The sequence below is a fragment of the Leuciscus leuciscus genome (assembly GCF_965113295.1).
Source record: "Leuciscus leuciscus genome assembly, chromosome: 15".
Taxonomy (NCBI): domain Eukaryota; kingdom Metazoa; phylum Chordata; class Actinopteri; order Cypriniformes; family Leuciscidae; genus Leuciscus; species Leuciscus leuciscus.
Genome location: NC_138739.1, coordinates 29,212,715 through 29,237,636, shown reverse-complemented (window position 1 = coordinate 29,237,636; position 24,922 = coordinate 29,212,715). Strand labels below are relative to the sequence as shown.

At 37.6% G+C, this 24,922-nt stretch overlaps 1 protein-coding gene across 14 annotated transcripts in view; it reads left to right on the top strand.

Moving 5' to 3' along the window:
- Window positions 1-923: 923 nt before the first annotated feature.
- celf5a (cugbp, Elav-like family member 5a) overlaps window positions 924-24,922 on the top strand; it is a 218,230-nt gene continuing 194,231 nt past the window's right edge. For 12 of the 14 annotated variants that reach the window (XM_082138855.1, XM_082138861.1, XM_082138856.1 and 9 more), the window contains exons 1-2: window positions 924-1,372; window positions 15,648-15,730. In XM_082138855.1, coding sequence (XP_081994981.1) covers window positions 1,015-1,372; window positions 15,648-15,730 — 441 coding nt within the window. In that variant the 5' untranslated portion in view covers window positions 924-1,014. The remainder of the gene's footprint in view (window positions 1,373-15,647; window positions 15,731-24,922) is intronic. The other 2 variants (XM_082138852.1, XM_082138862.1) reach the window with 1 other exon arrangement.

Genomic DNA, 24,922 nt, shown 5'->3' with positions numbered 1-24,922 from the left:
TATATATATATATATATATATATATATATATATACAACATAAAAGTACATGCAATTTTACTATAAAATTTTTTAATTTAACTAGAAAGTATGAATTATAATTTACTGTGAACATAAATTATATTTAACAAAGCAAGTTAAAAGTCCTGTTATATATAGGCTTATATCGCGTCTCCAAGTTTCTTTTTTACAATTCCTGTATTTTTAACGGGACTTTTATAGATATAATGTAATGTGCAGTTGTTTTATTTAACATTTATGTCGTTAAGTTAATGTTTATTGCATTATTTTATGTCTATATATTTATTCATTTATTAGTCATTGTTCGTGACTTTAAAATGCCTTTTAACAACATTAATAACACATTTAGACACTATAATGACACATTTCTACATTTAAATATTTACCTAAATTTACAACTGCCATTGGTAATAAAATTAAATGATAGATGCTATCACTTATAGACTGTCAATCCACACGATGTCCGCAAAAACCGTTTATATACTGTCTATGGCAAAAACAGCATGGCTACTTCCGTTAGGAGTGGATCAGGTTCAAAACCAAATTGTAATATTAATTTACCCGGATGTAGCAACAAACAGACAGTTTTCAGCGTTGCATTGCGCTGCTCTGTAAACGTCCACTTTGCCCAAAGCAAATACTCTGTGTTCAGACTGGCTCAAATGGTTTATAAACGTCCAATCCTTTTTGTTGTCCTGTTTTTGTTCGGAACGAAAGTACTCTGACGAAAACTGAAGGGTTTTTAGTCGATCCACGCTGAGTGTGGGCCTGATAGCACGCGTTGGCCACTGGGTGTCGCTCTGGAGCAACAAATGGCGCGGCGTCTCCCCCACCCCCTAAACATCCACTTCGACGGTGTGTATGTGTGCGTGCGTGTATCGCCGAGAAAGTAAGTCTGTGTTTCCAGCTGACTGCTCGCTCTCTCTTACTGTGTGTGTGCCTGTGTGTGTATGTGTGTTGTCATTATTATTATCCAGTCTGCTCCCAGCTCAGAATGGCCAGATTCACTCAGACTGAGACAAGAAGGGAGCAGCACCCACAGCCGCCCCATCCCGCTTACTCCAGCCTGCTTTTCACTGGACCCGGGGCAGCTCCGACCCAACATCCACTCCTCCTAATCCCGCACCAGCACCAGTACGCTCAGATCCCATTCCCTAATCCCATGAACGGGTCAGAATCCATCTCCATTCATCAGGAGAACGGCACCATGAAAGACCAAGATGCCATAAAACTCTTTATCGGGCAAATACCGCGGAACCTTGAGGAAAAAGATCTGAAACCATTATTCGAACAGTTTGGGAAAATCCACGAATTGACAGTATTAAAGGACCGATACACCGGCATGCACAAAGGTAAACGCGTGATTCCCCTTAATAGAGTCTGTGATTTTTGGGTGGTTAACACTATAATAATGTTTTCTTTCCTAGTGACACATTCATAATTAGACGTGTGAATATGTTTATTTTTATTTAATTTAATATTGTCTTCTGCATTATCAAGCACGAACCATGCATTATTGTAATATTTATTATAAATCATACGTGCTATTTTTGTGGTCCTCTGTCATGTCAACATTCAACCCATAGCCTGCTGAAACTGTATCAGGTCCATTTAGCCATGCACTGTTATACACTTGCATTGTTTAGAGAGAACTTATCTTCTCAGTTTTGAACCTTTGCATTGTTGCTTGCATGAATGTTATTATGTATTGCCCCTCATATAGCATGTCTGTGGACCTTGCCTTTCTCTATGGCAATTTGATTTAGAAAGCTTTCATTTGAAACTGGGGCAAAGAGGCTTAGAAAATTCATATTTAAAGAGTCTTTCTTTTGCGTCTTCTTTCCTTTCCAATGGGGAAATACTCCCACCTCCCCAGCGCTTCCTTGTGCAATCTGACATATGCAGTTTTCGCAGATGAACCGGCGTTTTTATTATGATTATATGCATATTACTAAGAAAAAATGTTCAATCACAATACATAACGAACCTCATTTTTCAAAATATAACTGTTAAATGAACCAAACAGGTGCCAGAGTAATGAAACACGCGAAAATATTATAGTAGCCTACAGAAAAACGCGCATCTTTACTTATCTGATCATATTTGCTCTTAGAACACGTTCAGTTGTGCGTCACGGAACTAGAACGCGTTACACTGTGGCGTGACGTTCTACTTGACAACTGACATTGAATACGTCATGTATCCCACTCAAACCAGAAGACAAAGACTAAAATTAAACCTCTATTTTGGTATAATCTCGTTCTCGTCATTTGCTCTCCTCAAGCGATATGTGTCGGAAACAGAATCACATTTGTCTTCGTTAGTGTCAGTTACTATTGGCTTCATATCAGTGGTGTGTTTATAATTATGCTAATAAGGCTCTATTTGCTCAAGCGTTCATCCACGGTATTTACCCCGCGAGAAGCCCTTCTTCATATGGGGTTTATGTGTTGAACATGTCAGAATAATGAGAATATACATTGACTTCATGTGCGAGAATCGTTCTCATTTGGGTAAATTGAACTAAACCGAACGGTTTAGGTCTAGAAAACGAGCTGAAATGTCAAATTTATTATTGATTTTAGGTATCTATAACAAATGATAAGCTCTAGGGTGGATTTGCATGACGAAATTGGATTTTAACTTTTAGAGGGAAGTTAAGAAAGTAGCTACTTACCACAATCGACCGTTATGAAAGCGCGCCATTTCTGACAAGATAGCTCACGCGTCTATCCGTCTTTGATCAATTTGCATCAGTAGTGACATGCAAATTATTGTATTATTTGAAGTAATAACTTATGTAGCAAATAATACAAGACAGAAACACCAGGGAGCATCCAATCTGAGTTGACTGTTTCTCAATAAGGATAGTCCTCTTGGGCATTGATGGATGTCAAGCTTATGTGGATACACCTTATCTAGTGCATTACTGTGAGCTGAATAGTCACATCAATTAGACGTCTAAAATATAGAGCTTTTCAGTTTGTAGTTTCAAACCCATGGAGTGAATTAGCATTTTGGAGCCATTGGGTTCCCTCAGGAATTAACAATGGTTTTATAATGGTGATTTTCCATTTATAAGTAAAATTAGGTATGTGGTTAATAACCTCAAATGCAAATTTTGCGTCAAAAATGGTGGTCAATAAAACACAAGAATGTGAGTTTACAGGCTTGTTTAATTTATAAAATGAAAGCTATTATTTTTAAAACCTAGGTAATTCCTGAAGACTTATACAAATTGACGTTATTACTGAATAGCTGTGTTGTTTTAATGAATATTATGGTTGGTTGCGTACATATTAGTTGAACTTGCTGTCTGTACAACATCATAGGCCCAATTTTTTTTCTTCCTAAACTACCTGATTGTGCTTGTGATGTAGCTGCCTTTGGGACAGGAACTGAAAATGAGTTCTAAAGGATCGTACAGAGAATTGGTTCTTCAGGATGGAATTTCTTTTCATCTTATGTATTATTCTATGAGGGGATGTGAAGATAAGAACAAGTCAGCAAATATTTACATACACTTTTTGTCAGCTTATAGAGATTGTGCAGTCTTGCAAGTCGTCTCAATATGGACTGCATTGGTGATGTAGACCCCAAGGTTGTTTAAATGTTTGGCTAAAATGTCGCTGAGGATGCTAATGCAATTTTTAATTCAAAACGTGATGGAGTGCAACAGATGATGCCAGTACTAGTTTGCATAAATACAATTCGCAAAATTTCATTGAAGATAAGCGATTTAGCTGTGAAAACAAGACATCTGTGCATCTGTTTTTAACAGTTCTTCAGACTAAAGGGATCATATGTAGGTTTCAGAGGGAGGGAACATGTTTCGGCGCTAAGTCAGCTCGCTAATCCACACAGGAAAACACAGCATTAGTTTGCTAAGCGTGGTAATAAACCATGACCGTAATGACGGAGGAGGATTAGCAACTGTAGTTATTGTCTGAGGTTGCTGTCGCTCGGATCACTTGGTTTGTCCCTCTACAGTGGCTGCTTCTATGCAATTAAAGCATGTTGGAGTCATCTAGCCTGCGGTGTGCAATATGAACATTATTATGAGGTCTGTTCCGTGGGCCTAACAATTGCTGTCTCTTGATTTGTATTAACAGGTGAGCTTTTCCCCTTCAGGCTTTTCACCTGTTATCAGTTGAGATCAGCATTTTATTAAAGTTTTTATATTTAGTATGGAGTTGAAAATGGGTTTTATACCCGCAGATGTGCCTGCAAAGCTGGAGACACTTGCTATGCTGTATTTGTAAAACATGAGCGTGGTATATAGATCTCCCTCTGCGTTTAGCATAAATAGACTATTGTTGCATTGCTTTGAAAGCTTCTTATGCACATTTTGCACTCTGCAGGTGAAGATGTCCAAGGATAAGCTTGCGTTGGCTTACAATGCAAGAGGCATGGAGAACACTATACACAAACATATGCAAGGTTCTTTAGACTTAAACCTGATGCTGACTGAATGTCTGTGCTTAATGCCGCCACATTCACATGTGCTACTCTAGATTGTCAATACTTGCTTTCAAGGGACCTATTGTGCCAGTGCATTTATAGCCGACATCTTAGAAATAATCTTATGAAGTATTAAACAGTTTTAATTTAAAGCCAGGCTATAGAAAGGTTCAGTGCATATAAATATAAAGGTAACCTTGTTGGATATTGATTCGAATAGTTTTATTTGCACTATTATAAAGGGTTTGAATGAAGTCGTTCTGTTGCCTTTCAGCAAAATTACATCATAAATTCCTTATTAATAGGAAGATAAAACCTATTTTGTTCAAAGAACCAATGTTGGGAAATGCAATTCCTTTGGACGAGTACCCTTCTTTAAGGCACAATATGTAAGATTTTTGCATTAAAATATAAAAAAACCACTAGAACAATGATATATTATGTTGATTTGTGTACTTATGTTATCCCACATGTATCCAACAATGTTTAAATCCTGAGAAATACGCAGTTTTAACCAGTGACACTGTCTATGTCATTGCGTCGCCTGCCAATTACATCATATCCTCCCTACCTTCAGCTGTCGGTAGAAAGTAATGAAAACTCCACTTGTCGAGCTATTTTTCTTGGAGTCTTTAAACAGGAGGTCATTTGGCTCTGCTTTGGAAGTTAAATATGTCCGGTGGCTTCTTTATGACTTAAAACTAGTCTGACAGTCCATAGACCCAACATCTGTAAATTCTGTAATATGCAACGAAGCCGATTAATAAAAAATGCAATGCTTCAGCAGCTCTACTGGGAAGAACCGTAGCTCTGAATGTCAGGATGAGATGTTTCCTCCTCTACCAGCGAGCTTTGCTTTGAGCTACTTGTCTTTTCATGTGACCTGGCCACTTATCTCCCCTTTACCTGCTTTTAGATGGACTTTCCTCCATGCGGAGAGGGTTATTTATCTTTTTTTTAAGATGGAAAATGTTTTTTTTTAAGGCCATTACCATTCATCAGGAGATGGCACTTATAGTAGAGTATTCTAGACATCCTTCTGAGGAAAGAGGTTCAGTGACCTTACGTAACATGTCCGTTTTGTGGTCTGAACATAAAACACAAAAGCGAAATTATTGATGCGCTATTATAAGATGCGGTGTATCTCTCCCTTGTGACCGTGTTTACGGCGGATAATAAGCTGGTCTTCAAACGTGTCATAATGTCTGCTGTGTTTGCTAATAGAAAGCCCACCCGACTCCCTCTACATCATGCTGCTTCCCAGATTGATCTGTAATTTGTAAACTCACTGCTGTAGGATCCAAGAAAATAAACGTATTAAACATATTACGTTTTTTAAGTTGTACTTAAGTGATGAAAATGATATAATTAATGTTACTGTTAGGTGAAATCATTTGTTTGGATGTGTATTCTTTTTCATGTTAAAATATTTTCTTCTATCACAGCTTAATATACAGATGCAACTAAAAGTAAAACGTTTGTTACTCAATATCTGTGAAAAGTGCAAATATTGCAACTGTGGCGCATTCATTTAAAAAACATTTCTTTGTTTGTTTCTCGACCTGGCTTGCTTTTCCTGTAGAATGATGTAACTTTTTTTTTTGCATTTTCGCATATCCATTGTTTGTAACGTGTTGGTTCAACCATATAGATCTCTTTAAAAAAAGTGCTTTCATTGTCTTGACAAACTGAAAGACGTAGAATGAAATGAAAACATGCATAAAATGAAAGATTGTACTGCATGTTAGTTTGTGTATTTTGTATTATAATTCCACATCATACTAACAAGAAACTATACTTCCAGAAACTATAACCAAGTCGAGAGCTGTAGTTTTGACTACACAACTTTACGAGTGTTCGTTGGAACTGTGGTTTCAGGAAACATTGAATCGTTGAACTGTTGCTAACGATGGAACTTGAGACCATACCAACAATGCTTTTGGGAAACACACCCCAGCCTGACATGATAACATTAGCTCAACCAATGGTAAAACTTTGGGGGCGGGACTATCTCTTTGGCTGACCAATGATAAATGGGGAAAGTGTTTAAAAAAACTTTTTTGAAAACGATCATTAACCAGGTTAAAAAAATTCTAGCCTATAAGCTGCTTTGCGAGTCTTGGGAGATGTTTACACTACACCGTTTTCAACTAAAAATGTAAAGTTTTGGCCGTTCAATTACACGACGACAGGGTTTTGGGTGCCTGAAAACGCAAACTTTTGAAAACGTTCTCGGTGTAAACGACAAAAACGCGAATCTCTGAAGACGATGACGTCATGCACTTCCGTATTACGTGTTCAGTCTATTGTGTTTCATCGCCATCTAATGGCCTGGCAGCAGAATACAGCATTTTTAGTCGTTTTCGCGGATCGGTGTGAATGGGGATAGTTTTGACAATGGTGTTGTCCGTATGTGAAACACTCAAAGGAAACACTTCTCAGTTTTAAACGTACCCTTAGATTGTCTCTCAGACTATTCTTAGTAGTAATTTTAGAGAAATTTTGACCATTTCTTTTGCTGGTCACACTGGAAAACCAGTTGTATATCAGCCAGGCAGGGAAGCCAGCCTACAGCAGCTGGTTTAAGATGCTTGATTTTATTCTGTTTAGCTACGCAAGGGGCCATAAATTACTCACTTCATCTTTAAATTGCTAAATTTTCTCGATCCATTTCAAAATGGAGGTCAATTCTTTTGGGATAAAGCTTATTAGTTGCTCTTCTCTGTTTAGTCTTTTGCGCAAAAACATTTTTACAAGGTTAAGTTCAGAGGTGCTGTTTTTCATGGAGGGAAAAAGAAAATGATGACAGAGAAGGAAACGTATGATACACCGGCATGTCTGTTCTTTCCGACATTTCCTGCAGTCGAACTGTTGTTCTGGTTTTTCAAGCTTCCTGAACGAAAGATTTATTGTCGAGAGGAAAATAAATCAACACTCAGCACGGTTGACTAATGAACAGCGAAAGAAAGATTCTGTTGGCGTTGATGAGAACGGCTTGGAAATATGTAAATGCCTTGTTGGAATTTGAGCAGAAAAGCCTTTTTCCACTTCCTTTGATCTCAGGAAGGAGGGCATGGCCATTATGTCAGTCAGAGAGCTGTGACAAATGCCATGCACACACACATAGGCAGCTCGAGTGGACAGGGAAAAATGACAGGAAGGCAAAGGGCTAAGCACAATAGATGAACAGACTGAGAGAGATGGAGTGATTGTCAGAACCACTGAAAACAAATGGTGCCTTTAATCCGGAGGCACCGGCGGAGTGACGGGCCTTTCTGACAGGATGGGAGAGCCAGATCCACTCCGGCAGACAGGAGAGGGTGGAAACAAAAGGATTTAATATGAAAGGGGAGGTTTGGCGGGGCAGATGGGGGACGGCGTCATGATGTTGAGAGTACGACAGGATGAGACTGTGCATAAACATCAGGTTCGCGTTAGTATTTGTAGGTACTTGTACCCAAAGTGAAGTTCTATTAGTGGGTATGAACTGGTTTTGCTGGACATGAAATGACGACACAACAGTTCCAAAGTTGTTTATTGTAATGGTTGTTTTAGTATTGAGTAGGTCTAACAATATAGTATTGAGTAGGTCTAACAATATGTAAAGTTATTAACATTACATAAGCAGAAAAGTTTGGTTTCTAGTTTCTACATTCACTGTAAAAAAGAAGGTGCTGCTTTAAATTTTTAAGTACAATCAACTTGGATGTTTAAGTAATTTCAACTTAAATTACATTAAACTGATTGAATTTTGTATAACTTATAATAAAGTTGAAAATTGCTTGTAAAAAGCCATTTAAAAACATATGTTGTCATAGCTTATTAATCAAATAATCTTTTACATTGTTGACTTGGTGCGGTTTTCAATATGATAAACCCATTATGTTTAACCCAGTCTCTTTAATTTTGTGTCATTTTGTTCACGTTTTTCTAGGGTGTTGCAAAACCCGTTCGATTTTCAGTTTGACTCTGTTTTCTTTTACCAATGGAAGATAATTTTTCGCAAAATACCGTTCGATTAGATGCATGTCGATTTGATGCTTTGACGTCAACAACAAAAAATACGGAATTCCACTCACAAGTTGAAAAACGAAATGTGCAATAGAGGATTCGTAAAAATTTGTAAGAGTTTGTTTTAGAAGATTTCCCGTATGTTGATATTATACGCATTAGTGTCTAACCAAACATAAATATATATATTTTTAAACAATATGAGCGCCCCCTAGAGTCAATTATGGAAAATAGTACGTAGGTGGATTTAATTATTGGGTATAACAAATAGGCCTATCTAAGCCCATTTATGTATTTAAATTCTTTAAATATATATATATATTATGAATTAGCCAGGCCTTGTTGAAGAATTTCACCAGAACCTTTCCCAGATTGCTTCATCACAATATCCACTACTGAATATTCTTGTTGTTTTTATTTTAGTATAGGGAAGTGATGCTGTGACATGAGCATTGATGAAAGGTGATATGGGAGAGGATGTTATCAGTGGGTTTGTGGGACCCGTCAGGGATGTGTGGAGAGGCCTGCTGCTCAGCAGGGCTATTAATAGAAATCTGTGGCATTTCCGAAAATAGGTTAAGCTGCCACTGCTGGCATCACTGCTCGTATGCCAGCCATCCTCTGAAGACAGAAAGAGAGGGAGAGGAGGAGAAACAGATGTAGCCTACTGAGGAAGTGTCTTTGTTCCGCTGTACCCTTCTTGCACTCAGTGCAGCATCAGAGTTTTCTGGCTGAGGACTTCCCAGCATGCCGCAAGACACAGTGTCACCCCTCGATATTTCTAATTCACAACACAAACGCTGATCTAGACCTATTTGAGTCTTGCTATGACAAACAACTCTTGCATATGTATTAGGAAGCCACTTTATTCAGTATGCATATGCATTTTCCATATCCAGTTGCTGTATACTATAGTGCAACATTTTCCACTATTTATACAGTTGCTGATTTTGTTTGCATCAATTTTTTCAGAACTGCTATAAATTTTCAATGTGCAAGCAAGGCATAATTTCCCACAAAGACTTTTAACTTTAATTCATAAGCTGAATAATGCCAGCTATGTGCATTTAGTTTTGCTCTAGTACTTGGAGGTTGAGCACATTTAAAGGTGGCAGGCTTAATTAAGGTTTACAGGTTACGCTAGCGCACCGCTTATATTACAATACTCATTACAAAGTAATTAGGCGAGGGCAGGGACGATATTGTTGTCTGGACAGTGACTAAGAGAGAGGTTCGGAGGAAATCAAGCCCATATGCGTTTTTTCACGGGAGGCGGTCAACGCATTAAGGTGTTTTACATGATACGCGCTAACTACGAGTGACACTGAAAGCGACACCGCTTGCCGAAAGATTTCACAAGAAACATTCACGTGTTGTCATGCACGATTGCAAGTGCCAAATTGCGCACATATTTGGATAAATTACCTTTTTTAGTTAATATGATCTTGGCGCCATTGTACTGTGGCTGCCGTCGCATCATCCAAGTGGATGCTGCACACTGGTGGTGGTTGAGGAGAGACCGCAACCTTATTGTAAAAGCGCTTTGGGTGTACAGTAGTACATATGAAACGCCCTATATAAATGCCTCATTCATTCATTCATTCATTCATACCTGCAACAAAATATACTATATTAACAATATTAAAGACAACACACTTTAATAAATACGAATGAATACAAATATAGACAATACAATTCAATAAATTGTGATGCATCACAATATTACGAAACCTTTTTTTCCTGTGTTTTTTCATCTTGCTCTCAACATGACAAAGGTTGTTTCTTGAAGGGATGGTTCGGAGTAAAATCAACCTAGGGTCCTTTGCACCATGACCTCGAGCCAAACACCCCGCCAGAAACCTTTTTTCCCCTTGGTTGAACATTATTAAAGTTAGAGCTTATTTAGAGATATCAGCCGAATGGCTTAGTGCAGGCGCTAATGGATCCAAGGATGTATCTCGTAAATTCCCCCACTAATAATGCCCAGAATGGTACCAAACTTTATATATATTAACTACCTAACTATATTTTGTTGTTAGTTGATGGCTTTCTGCCAGGACTTTTACGGCCTTTTCCCAAATCACTGAAGTGACCTCGACGACCGGGTTAGCGGTAGCATTAGCCATCAGGCAAGTGTTATTTAAATAAACTCCGGATGTACTAACAAACTTTCCAATGCCTCGTTTTATGAGAACAGAACCTATTTGTACTACTGTATAAGTTTGGTACCATTCTGGTCATTATTAGTGCGGTAATTATGAGGTACATCATAGGATCCATTAGCGCCTGCACTAAGCCATCCGGCTAATATCTCTAAATAAGCTCTAACTTTAATAATGTTCGACCAAGGGAAAAAAGGCTTCTGGGGGGTGTTTGGCTCGAGGTCATGGTGCAAAGGACCCTAGGTTGATTTTACTCCGAACCATCCCTTTGACAAAAAAACACATTGCTCACTCTTTCTCTGGTCATCCCATAGACCTTATTCAGAGCAGCGCCATGACATGTATGAAAGCGAGGCTGTGAGGGATAGACTTACCGTGTTTTCAATGGCATCTGCTGTAAAACATTTCCACAGCTCTTTTTTGAGCACAGTAGATTTTTTTGTCTACTGAAGTTTCTCGGAAAGATATTTTTGCATTGTTTCGTTAGCAGAACAATCCAATAACATTAAATAACAGTAAAACCCACTGAAGAGAAGCCTTTCCATCCCTCACAGCCTCGCTTTCATTCCCATTAAAAATCAAAGATGGCACTGCTGTGAATAAGGTCTATTAACCATTTAATCTGCAGAATCTCTTACACATCATAATGCAAATGTGATTCAAAACCCCATAGATTCAACTGCAATCCATTTATAATATCGCATAAAATGACTTAGAAATGACTTTTGGTAACTCCAGACAAATACAAAAAGAAGTGAAGGGAAAATTACAGTATGTTGTTGTTATAACAAAGTAAGACTGACAAGGCTCCTTATGCAATATTGTAATTGAATCTGACTGAAACCGAACCAAATGCAAAAGTGAATGTTTCATTTTGCATTGTTCAGACGCTTTGTAAAGCATATGAATGCAAAAAAAAATAAATACAAGGATCTAAGTGTCTATACAATATAGTGAGAAAACGTCTATATATGTACACTGTGTGGAATAATGTCGATATATGATTGAATCAGCACAGCTTTATTAAAAACATTTTCTTAATAACCGCACAACAGTTTTAAGTTCAGTCCTTTGTTCTCAGAGCTAAACTTGAACGTGTCGGGAACGAGTAGGAGGTGTGAGTGACGGGAGTGTTCGCGAAGTTGCAAAGTGCTCAGGCGAGAACGTGGAGAATGGGGGCACGGAAGCAGATTTAGCACCAAGACCTTCGCACTTAACAGGCACCTCACAGTTCAGGGCTTGCACACAGTTATGAAGGGGGGAAGGAACAGTGGTGTGATGGCTCGGCTTTTACTATAAAAAAAAAAAAAACAGCAAATGGGGGCTGTCAGGAGCAGAGGGAGGGAGCGGCACCTTCAATTCAGCTTGCTTAATTACTGCTAAGCCTCTCTACCTCCCCATGAAGCTCTAGTCTACGCCATTCCTCAGACCTGCAGGCCTCATGGGCCTCTGTCTGTGTGATTGCTTATTAGCACAGGGGTTAGATGTCATTTTTGCCCCGGAATAGAGAGAGGCACATTTTTGCTGCTTTTGACTTTTTTGTTTTGGATTCAGGAGAAATCATTTTAAAATGCATCCGAAAGTATGTGACCACTAGTGAAAAGCATTACATTTTTCATTTTAATTCGAATTAATTAATATATTTCACATAATTATTATTTGATATCATTTTTTTTGGGCAAATTTCAGCATATTATTTTTAGAAATATCAGCATAACATTAAGAAATGTAATTACAGTAAAAACAGTTGATTAATGAACTTGAAATATTTATCTTCATTTTTTTAAACGCTTCCCGGTTTAAATGGGTAAAAAAAATCCCAGATTTTCAATGTTTTGTCAGGTTTTTGAACCACCCTCTATTAATATTCCCATTCAGTGAAGTATTTTATCAGGAACCTTTCAGCTACATATAGAAAAAGGATTATATGAGCTAAAAATTTAAAGTAAAATCCATTGCCTACTAACTGTCAGCTTCCTTTGTTAATTTTTAAATCGCATTTGATCAAACAATAGAGATTTTTATCAAACAATGCGGTAGATCATTTCCACACTCTGTCCTTAGGGTGCTGCGTCAGCCATTTCCATGGCTGATACTTTTATGTCGAGTTTCAAATAATTTCATCATGCAGCCCAAAATTGCGCGCCTGGTATGCAACAGCAGGGCAGTCATTTGTACGTGTTTGGATTCCAATTGGTGCCTATGGGCTGCAATAACACCATGCATTAAAGTGAAGGGATTAGAATTAAAATGCTTCTCTTGCTATCTGTTTTACTGTCACTTTCTCTCTCTAATGGACACGTCACACACACTATTCTTTTGCTTATATTAGTGGGGCAACTAATTTACTCTGGATATTCTTTGTGAATGCCATTTGAATATATCCAATTTGGTTTTTGAGCATTTGCAAGATCAAGTTCGCCACAAATTGAAAATAACCTTGGTGGGAGAATTTGAGACATAATAAAGCTTTGATGTATTTGAAAGCAATGCAGGGTTAGTGGGACTGATGCAATAATAAATATAAAATAACACAAGTGACTTGCTTGCTTGTTTGTCCAAGTCTTTCTGTGAAGACAATGTTTTCATGAGGACATGAACATTACCTGTACTCGTATAGTGGATTTTGATTAATTATTAGCATTTATTCGTTATTATCTGCTGTCTTTTGAGTTAAATTGGCTTCTATTGATCTTAGTGAGAATAGATGGCTCATTTAGTTGGACACACATAAAAACAAGTCTGCTAGGGCCTGAACTCCAATCCATACAAAGATTTTGTAGTGTTGGGTTCTTGGTTGATGATCATACAGCTGACAAAAACATTGACAACTCTGAAAAACATACCAAACTGCCCGCTTTCTCCACCACAATTTTTATGTTTGCATCAAATTAAATGAAAGATATACTCTAAAATCTGTAGTCAAGGAACAAAAGTTCACTGAGTTTTACAATAAGCTACAATAAAACTCTAAGCTACTAAAAAAAAGTGTTAATATTGTGGATTGTTTGTTTGAGCTCGACCAGTGGTGTGAGTTTGGGGCGGGACTATCTCTTTTGTTTGACCAATAGCAGATGGACAGTGGAAAGATGTTTGGAATCTTGTTGGAAAACAATAAAAATGTTAGGAATTCTGTTCCGTTGGTTACGTTTTAAACTTCACCTTTGAGGAATAAATACACAGTGTTTATTTCTGTGCAGTTGAACATGGGTTAAGAGAGAAAAGGTGACAGAAGGAAGAGATAGCGAGATGACTGCTTAGTAGTTACTTTCACATATACAAAAGTGTGATCCCTGCATTGCAGTGAGTCGGTTATCATGCAAATCTGAGAGTTGCTTTACTGTAAAACCAGTTAGCACTGTTAACGTCACAAAAATGAATGGGCTCAGGGATCTTTTTACTGCAAAGTCTCCTTTTCTGTGATACTTTCGGCAGAAAGGTTATATAATCGGCTGTGTATATGTGCATGTTTTTATGAATTCACATCTCTGTCTAGGAACCCGAGAGACTCAAAGTTTCTCTTACTAGTTCTCCAGCACTGTTCGCCTCTCTGTCAGGGTGTCAAGGGTAGTCAGGGCTTATTCCAGCCAGCCGAGAGCCTCGGACAGGGACTGCTGGCTGATCTATGGACTTGCTCAAACACACACACACAAGCACACATACGGAGAAACACACACGGGCACATCCAGTGTAAAGCGGACTGGACAGGCTCCCCCATGTTAGAAAATAGACTGTCTGTATTTAGCCTGTCTGCAGGGACTCCTCACAGCACCTCTGGCCCTGTCATTGTAAGGGACGCGGAGGCTTTGTTCTGGCTCGTTTTCCTGTGCTGGCGATCAGTGATACTCGATGGGAACACAATGTTGCGGGTCGACTTGAATCTTGAATGAAATTAATCTTGAATGCTTTTTGCTTTGCTCAAATTAAACCAAGTCTATCTTCTCATCCTTTTGGTCTGTCTGATTCAAAGCAAACATCTTGGGCCTCTTACCTAAACTTATTTCCCCAGATTTATGTTCCTTCCCTGCTCAGTGTTGGTCAGTGAATAGCTTTCAGAAACCTTCACTTTCACTGTTCCTCGGTGGTGGAAAAAGACTGAAACTCATTGTCCTTATATTAGTTAATTTGATAGTTAATGCCATTTTGGGATTGTGGTAATGCCACCTTGTAATTGACACAACTTTCCAATTACTATATTTTCCGGTCACGTTTTTATTTATGATCTGAAACATACCGTGGCTTATTTTCCAAAGCAAATTATAATGCAATTAATGTCAAGCACACAAAGCTTGCGTAATTGTGGATTTGTGCCGAATGAGAGAAATGAGCTCACATGCCCAGACTTTCAGTTTCACTTTATATAAATTTGTTTATGCTTAGTATTTATAATGAATCTTGTTTATAATGAATGCCACTATAATACAATTTGACTGATGCTACTTATCTGTGTATTTATTTCTCTCTCAACGATGCAATTTTGACCCGACTTATAATCAGTTGTGACTTGTTTTCTGGGAAATAAGGTAGTTGTGTAAAGTGTGCATCAACTCGAGAGAAAACAAGAACCTGTGGAATGTGTGACTAAAATTACTCTTGTAGTGAATGATACTTTTCTGCACTTCTAATTTGGTAAGGTTCCTGCTGGACAAGCCATCTTAAACAGCCTAAGCTTGTCTTATTTGGTCTTCCAGCCTGGACACTTTTTAGTTGGTCAGGCTGGGAGACTGTCTTAAGCCAGCCAAGAACAGCAAACCAGCAGCATCTGTATTGTTTTCTTACTTACTCCATTGCTTCTACTTATAGTATAATCATTTGTAATTTAAAATCTGCTCTAAATGAATAAATGTAAATGTCATGCTGATGTTTTTGTCCTAATGAGGCTGTTTGGTTACTTCAAATGACTTTGGCCACCCGCCGATATCTGGCAGTATAGAGTTCAAGACCACTGTCTATCCAAGTCATTGAAAGTCTCCTTTCCTTTTTTGTCACACAGGCTGCGCGTTCCTCACCTACTGCGCCCGTGAGTCGGCCATCAAAGCCCAGAACGCTCTCCACGAACAGAAGACACTGCCGGGGGTAAGTCCACTGCCAGCCTTTCGCCTCACCTCTTTAAGAGGACCACCATGCCAGTCAAAGCTAAAGCTGCATGTTTTAGACAGAGAGTTAAAGCCTTTGGAACAGAAATCAGTCGATAACCCAGCCTTTTAAGATCAAGCTTTGAGCCGTTTCATGGTACTTCTCCCCGGGGACATTTGCAAGCATTGATCCGATGCTTTCAGCACAGGGCTTGGGGATGCAGTGATAGCAAATGTCAATTCATTTGTTCTCTCAATTTTTCCAAACTGCTCCATTTACGCAAAAAGCCAGTGAGTCATTGTTGCCCAGTTGCACAAAAGTATTCCAGATGCACAAAAATAAACATAGCGGGGTGCATCGAGGGTGTTTCCATTGAGAGTTGTGTGCTTCTGAGTTTTGCTGGCAATTGCGATGACATTCAAAGCACAAAACCCACAAGGAGGTCTGACAGTAGTCTGCACGCCTTACACAACCATAGTGAATGGTTTGACAATGACACATTGTTGCCATGCTGCCAGTCCAGACAGACATCTCCTGAAGTAACCTGCAGGAAACTCAGAGAGCAACATATATGGCATCACAATTGCAATTATGGCAAATTATAGCATGGGATAAATTGATAGAAATTTCTTAGTATTTTAAATGTTTCCTCTTGCGCCTCAGTTGGCACGAACTCTACAAGCTGGTGCAAAACATGATGATCCATGTTAGTCATACACTGATCTTACCGAGATTCTAGAGATTTGAAATAGAAATGTAATATAATATGTTCAGAGATGTCTAATGCCTAGTACACATTGTATGATTTTGGGCTTTCCCCAGGTGAAACATGACCAGTCGTGGGGATTTCTTTGGTTGTGGCTCCTAAACGGTGTTCCTACTTCATACAGTGAGAAAGGTTCAAAAATGGCAGTTGTCACGGTCTTGCGACCAAAGATAGCCTGCGATCATTTTCTGCCAGCTTCAAAATGAAAACTTTTAAATGACAAGTGGTGTTTGATTTAGTGCCACGTTGGATTCAGGGCAACTATGTCAAACACACACCCACACACACACGCTTTTACCCCTAATAGAACATTTGAGCCTGAAAGGAGAGAAAAACATATGAAGGAGGGGGCACTCAGAATGTGACACATGTCATCCAGACCTGTTGAGAATACATCTCACTGTGGGGTGAGAGAAACACGCGCGCACATGCACACAGACTTGCTGCATGTGTGACATCATTGCATCAGCTTCACTTACCAGTGTTGTCATCCCCTGAGACAACTGCGAATAAGGTAGTAGGTGTTTTTTGAAGAGTCTGAGAACTAGAGGCATGTTTTTATGTTTGCCTGCTAGGAATAGGACATGATGGTTGACTCTGTTTTTTTTTATATGTATTTTTTAGTTTAATATTTTAGTGGTGGTGCTTTAATTAGCATGCTGACAGTGTTGCGTGCGTTAGCTTTTACAGTTTGCACTGTAAAATCCTCTCAGGAAAAGATGCGTCTCCTAAATTTATCACATTAAAAACACTGCGTCCAAAGCCATACAAATTTAAACAGACATCATTGGCTGTTGCATCATGTCTCACACAATTTTTTTTCTTCAAAATTTAAATGGTAAGAAAAAAGAAAACGCATCACACATTTTTTTTTATTCAGTTGCGCTCTAAACACAAGAACACATCTTAAAAACCTCTTAGAAATGTGTCCAATCTGGGTCAGGTGAACCTGAAACCAGTCAAATTATTCAGGGCTTTTCCTTAAAGAGACAGTTCACCTAAAAGTCTTTGTTTTCTCACCCTCATGTTGTTCCAAACCTATATGGCATTCTACGGGACACAAAAGAAGATATTTTGAAAAGTCACATTTTTCTTTGACCATTCAATGAAAGTCAATGGAGTTGTTTTGGATCCCATTGATATTAGGGGGAGTGTATATAATGACATCATTTTCTTTTTTGGCTGAACTATCTCTTTAAAACTGATTAGCCACTCAGTCAACCCACAGCTAGTTCATTTTGAAAAGCTTTTTTACAGCTGCTAAATTGATCTGGCCTGCAGTGAGTCTTGGCCAAACGGCCTGTCCCTAAATCTTTCCCCAACAACCCCCCGTCTTGCTACATTGATGGTAAGTAAATATGCCAGTTGTTTGTTTGCTAAATCCTGCTTGATATGCAGATTGCCAGAGGCTACAGAGTAATTGTCACAAAATATCGTAGGGGGCTAAATAGTGCTTAGCTACCAGTTGTACATGGGAAACAATAGCTAACTGAGTAAATGCCTGTATTTTTCTGTATGGAGCATTCCCAGAGCACATCTCACATGTAGCAACTGCCAAGATTGATCACACGACATAGATCCTCCCAGTTTAATTCCAGTTGGGATTTCACAGAGCCTTCACGTTCAACGTACCGCTAAGAATCGCAATGACAGGGAGGCCACATATGAGCCCCATTATAGGAGTGGCCGTGTCTGTCGGAGGACAGAGGAGGAGCAGGAGGAGGAAGTTAGGCGAAGGCGAGGAAGGCGTTCTGACAGCTGTCTGCCTCAATAGTGCGCTTCCCCATCAGTGACCTCTGAGGAACATCAGCTCCGCAATGTGTGAGATGTGGTGATAACATCACCATGTATACATGGCAGCTTGTCAAGATCATCTAGGGCTAACGGCAGTGATCTGTGTATGTTTGTGTATAGTGGGATGGATAGTTGATTTTGTTTGTGTGCGTGGCTGGTCAGAGTCAGGGTGGACATTTTAAGTTGGTACTTAAAAACAGGGGCATAGAAATGAGAAAGTAATAGGGGGTGAAGCTGGAAATGTAAAAAAAAAAAAAGGGGTTGGATACATTTGCAATGCCATTTCTGTAAATAAAACCAATTAATCAATTGCTTTATTACTTATTATTAAAAATAAAAAAAATAATACAATTACTGAAAGATAGTCTTTCACAATTTTTGGTAATGGTTAACAACCAAAATACCTACAGTGGTTTTCAAAAGTTTTCATAGATTTTTTATTTATTTAATCAAATTTAATAATGTATTATTATTATTAATAACAACAACAACAATAATAATAATAATAATAATAATAATATATTATTAAATTCAATTATATAAAAAAAGTTTCACCTCTCTCAACCCTGCCTTTCATTTATATATATATATATATATATATATATATATATATATATATATATATATATATATATATATATATATATATATATATATATTTATATATATATATAAAAATATATAAATCATTTATTATTAATGACAACAATAATAATACAGTATACATATATGCACATTATATAAACATTATATAAACTAAGTGACTAAAGGATGTGTGACTAACATGAATCAAATGTACCAATATGAATCAAAGTTCCATTTTATGAAAATAATTGAGGTCACTCAACATATTGATGTAAAATGCTAACAAGAAGGAATTAATCTCAGCAGTATTTAAAGTGTATTTATATAAAGTGCACCTCCGTTTCCTAGCAGCTGGTGAAAAACATGATTCATAACTGCAAATTGAATTTGTCGCATTATAGCAGCTAACCATTTTTAGAATCTGTCTTTATTACTTTTAATTCCCAGACATAAGTTGCAAACAAGGTTACAGTGAAGATTCGAAATGTATTAAAAGATCTAGATGGACAAATATGTGAAGATATTTATGGTGCACCTTCCAGGCACAAAAAGTACGAAGTGTTTTATATTCCTCTTAATTGCAGTATGGCAGTGTATACATCCGTCTACAGTGTTTACAGTCAAAACAATGTGAGGATGAAGAAAACGGTTTGTATCGACACACACACACACACACACACACACAACACCTCTCTCAACCCTGCCGTGCAATTTAAAAAGCGGCTTCACCATGTTTCTGTGTGTGTATGAGCTCATGCTGTCCGCGGGGCTCCACACCCCTGCTGGAATTGCAAATTCACCTGCTCCTCTGGAGTCGCGGCAAATCCGGTGTAATTTAAGGTGTGTGTTTTACGCCCGGATTCATTGCTTGTTATCACATCCGTCTGTGGAAGACTTGTGAACAGGCCAATTTAGTTTTTGCCAGGAAAAGAACACACTGTTAAAAATAAAGGTTCCAAAAGTTGTATAGAAGAACCTTTTTTGGTTTCCCAAAGAACCCTCAGTCAACAGTTCTTAAAGGGAAAGTGTACCCAAAAATGAAAATTCGGTCTTTATTTACCCACCCTTATGTTGTTCCAAACCTGTATGAGTTTCTTTCTTCTGTTGAACTAAAAAGAGGATATTTTGAAGAACTTTGGTAACCAGACATTTGACGTACCCATTGACTTCCATAGTATGAAAAAATAAATACTATGGAAGTCAATGGGGACCATCAACTGTTTGATTACTAATTTTTTTTCTAAATAACATCTTTTGTGTTCAACAGAAGAAAGAAACTCATACAGGTTTGGAACAACATGAGGGTGAGTAAATGATGACAGAATTTTCATTTTTGGGTGAAGTATTTGAGGTTCTTAATTGGTGTACATGGAACCTTTCCAATGTTCTTTATAGTGGAAAAAGGTTCTTTAGATTTTTTAGTGAAGTGTTCTTCACACTGAGAAAGAATGGTTCTTTTTAAAGGGATGGTTCGGTGTAAAATCAACCTAGGGTCCTTTGCACCATGACCAACGAGCCAAACACCCCCCCCCAAAAGCCTTTTTTCCCTTGGTCGAACATTATTAAAGTTAGCGCTTATTTAGAGATATCAGCCGGATGGCTTAGTGCAGGCGCTAATGGATCCAAGGCTTTATCTCGTAAATTACCCCACTAATAATGCCCGGAATGGTACCAAACTTCTACAGTAGTACAAATAGGTTCTGTACTCATAAAACGAGGCATTGGAAAGTTTTTAAGTACATCCAGAGTTTATTTTAATAACACTTGACTGACGGCTCATGCTACCGCTAACCCGGATGTCGAGGTCACTTCAGTGATTTGGGAAAAGCACGTAAAAGTCCTGGCAGAAAGCGATGCATAAGGATGTAGTGTAACGACGCCCAGTTCCAGGAATGCACTAATATTTTGTTGGTAGTACCAGTTTGCAACAATTATTAGTTAACACTAAGTTGCCAACACTTAAAAAAAAAAGAAAAAAAAAGAAAATGTTGGATATACTGGCTTTCTGCTAAGACTTTTACATGCTTTCCCAAACCACTGAAGTGACGTCGACGTCCGGGTTAGCGGTAGCATTAGCCATCAGTCAAGTGTTATTTAAATAAACTCCTGATGTACTTACAAACTTTCCAATGCCTCGTTTTATGAGTAAAGAACCTATTTGTACTACTGTATAAGTTTGGTACCATTCCGGGCATTATTAGTGGGGTAATTTACGAGATAAAGCCTTGGATCCATTAGCGCCTGCACTAAGCCATCCAGCTGATATCTCTAAATAGGAGGGAGGGGGAGGGGGGTTTGGCTCGAGGTCATGGTGCAAAGGACCCTAGGTTGATTTTACTCCGAACCATCCCTTTAAGATCTGTCCAGTGAGATGATTCTTTGGGAAACCCAAAATGCTCTCTATCCCTTTTTGGGATCCGTAACCGATGAAGTCTTGTTATAATGGCAAATCAGCAATAATGTAATTGCTAACTCTTCTAAACTAACAAGGCTGTATTTTTAGCTTTTGATGGACGTGGAATATGTAAGGAACGCAGAAGGTGTTACCCTGAGTGTGAACACTGTGTGTGCTGACAAAGCTTTATGTTTTTCTCAGAATAAACGCTCTGATAGGATGCTGACGGCCGCTCATATCAAATCAAATTAATGAAGCGTGATGGGCATGACTATTATAAATACAGTGGGGCCTGAAATCTAATTATATCCGGAAGTTTTGGGAAGTTTGCAACCAAGAAAAGTTATTATGTACAGTGAATAATAAATATTTCATATTCTGCACTATTTCTAGATCACTGATCAGTTCTGCTGGCAATAAAGCAAAGTGGGAGAAAACCAAACTCAGATGATTGTTAATTAGCCCTTTTACTAATTTAATACAAAAATGAAATATACTTTACATATATTATACAATTGTAATTCAATTCAATTCAATGTTATTATGTTTAGAATTAAAAGTTTTATTAATAGTTGCAATGCTTTTGGACTCTTTTATTGTATGTTTTAATATTTCTTTTATAATTTTATATTTTTGTTCTTGTTATTATTAGTTTAATTAATAGTTGTAACAGTAATATATACTGTCTAAAATAAATGAAAATAATGCATTTCTATTTTTAAATTATATTATTATTATTATTTTAATACAGTTTATTTTAATTTATATTTGACTATTTTATATTGATTTTATAATTGCATTTTAATAGATTCTTTTGGATTCCACTGTATTTTTTAAATAATTATATTTGATAAATTATATAATATTTTTATTTATATTGTTACTTTTTTCTTTTATATTTATTATTACTTTTTAATTAAGAGTAAGGGATACTACTAAAAAACAAATAAATATATTCTAGAAAATTAAAAATCATTTTCAGGGAACACAAAGTCATAAGCAACATGTTCAGAATATAAATACAGCAGTTTTTGTTGAATATTATGTAACCGCAATGAAAATGGATTTAAAGTAGCAATGCACAAACAACAGCACAGCAATTCGCCTTTGTTTAGTCGTTGATTTTTATCTACAAGGCAAACAGTTATTCTACGTTTCTCTGATAATCTCCAATATCATTTTCAACATTTGTTTGCCTTTGGATTTTGGAAAATTTGAGCCTGCTCGTCTTTCTCCATTTGTCTGTTTCTCTCTCAAATCCGCTGATTCATTGACTAGACAATGAAGTGAGCGTGTGGATTGCGGTGGATATTTGCGTCTGGGGTTTGTGGTAATGCAGTTACATGGCCAGCAGTGTGTGATGAATAGAAAGTCTCCAGTGCTGTCATATGAGAAATCACAGCGGAGCTGCACACGAGACTGTGCTTCTCACTTCATGAAGTTTTATAGTGCCGCTTCCGCTGTTATGGCTTTACCACAATGGAGGAGAGATGCAGACACATGACTGCAGCGTTACACGGTGTGTGTGTGTGTGTGTGTGTGTGTGTGTGTGTGTGTGTAATGGCACAGGGCTGTAATGTACATAGTAAAAAGCCATTGCACTAGAGTGATCCTCAGGGATTTCACTTCCCAACAACCCTGAAACGAGAGAAAAAGCTGGATTAACATAGTTTGTTCTTTCTTTCTTTCTTTCTTTCTTTCTTTCTTTCTTTCTTTCTTTCTTTCTTTCTTTCTTTCTTTCTTTCTTTCTTTCTTTCTTTCTTTCTTTCTTTCTTTCTTTCTTTCTTTCTTTGTGTAAATATCATGACACTGAATATACAATGAAACTTTAAAAAAAAAAAAATAATAATTTTTTTAAACATTTACCACAGTATTCTTTACGGAAGCCCTCATAATTTTGAGATAGAGTCTAGATGTGATACCAAGTCGTGATTATGAGATAAAAGTTGAAATTGTCTTTTTTTAATCATAATTATGTTGTCAATTTTGACTTTGTCCATAATTATGGTATTATGCCAATTTAGATTTTTTTTATCTCAAAATTTCAAATCACTTTTTATGTCATAATTGTGACCTTTTTATCATAATTATATTGCCAATTTTGACACTTTTATCCCAGTTTCTTTTTTTTGCCATACTTATGGTATTAAGCAGATGTTTACTTTTTATCTCATAATTATCCCTTTTTTTTAACTTTGTTTCCCAATTTCGACAATTTGTCAATTTATTTAGGTAATTATGGCAATTTAGTTTTTTTTTTTTATTCCATAATTTAAACTTTTTGTCACAGTTGTGACTTTTTTGTCAAAATTATGTTGTCAATTCTGACTTTGTATTCATTTTCACCATAATTGCTTTAAAAAAAAAAAAATCTTACAATTATGACTTATTAATCTCATAGTTTTGACTTTTTGTCATAATTTGATTGTCAATTTTGATATTTTGTATCCCAATTTCTACATTTCGTCATGTAAATTTTGACTATCTCATAATTTCAACTTTTATCTCCTAATTATCACTTTTTATGTAATAATTTTGATTTACCAAAGCATTTGCAGCTTCCATAATTCCTTGAAATACTTTGGAGTACCCCGTAAATACCATGGTATACTAACAAAAAAGTGCCATGGTACAATGTTTTTCTTTTCTTTTCTTTTCTTTTCTTTTCTTTTCTTTTCTTTTTCCCTGTACTACATTTGCCAGATGTTTAGCCAAACCTCACCCTCCCATGAGCCATTTGCTCTTTTTAAGGTATTTAGTGAAAAGCTGGCAGTGCACTTTGGCACATTCCTGTGAGAAGGAACAACAAAAACAGCACATAAACAAGCTAATGGCTTTCTGATCCGCACTGCCGACAAGGCTTTTCTTAATTAACTAAGATTGGAAAACAGTCCCGTTGCCACAACTTTTTGCCTGGAATTTCTTGTTCTTACCTTCTGTTTCACTCTTAAGCACAATTTACGCTTCAGATTGAAGTGGAGTTCTGCTGCCTGTTCGAGCCCTAAATGTTCTCCAGATATCCGGGACTGTTGCCAATTTCTGTCTTCCATTACAAATATGACCCTCTTAGTTATGGTAAAATGCTTTGAAAACAAAATAATCTTCCATAACGGGCTATTAGTTAGGCGTTCTTGTAGCACAAGTACTTTTTTTGTTGGCTGTATGAGTTGGGGGAAAAAAAGAGAGAAATATTAATGTGTTTTATTTTGGTATTTTTAGTCTATTTCAGGTTGTAGCTGGACCGGGGAGCAGCCGTCTGTGGGATTGAGTCATGTGACGTTGTGATCTGGGTTAGCCGTGCGTAACGCGTGTGTGTGTGTGTGTGTGTGTGTACACGAGCCGGAGTTGTAGTGGTTGTACTTACGGCACAGTGCTCTCTCTCTCTGGGGTCTTGTCTGAAGGAGTCTGGCTTCAGGACAGGAGGAATGAGGGCTGAACGAGGGCCCCGGTGAAGACCCACATCTCCAGCCTGCCAATCTGTCTTCCTGTCCCCTTAGCTGGTTTGTGAGCGCAGGTGCGGCCCAGCGAGCTCTTTGAAAGAGCGAAAAGGTGGGGAGGATGTGGGAAAGACAAATAGTGGCCAGTGGTTTCTGAAGGCTTTTGGAGGCTGGAGCCAGCATACTGGAATAGACGAAGTGTTCATTTTTTGGGG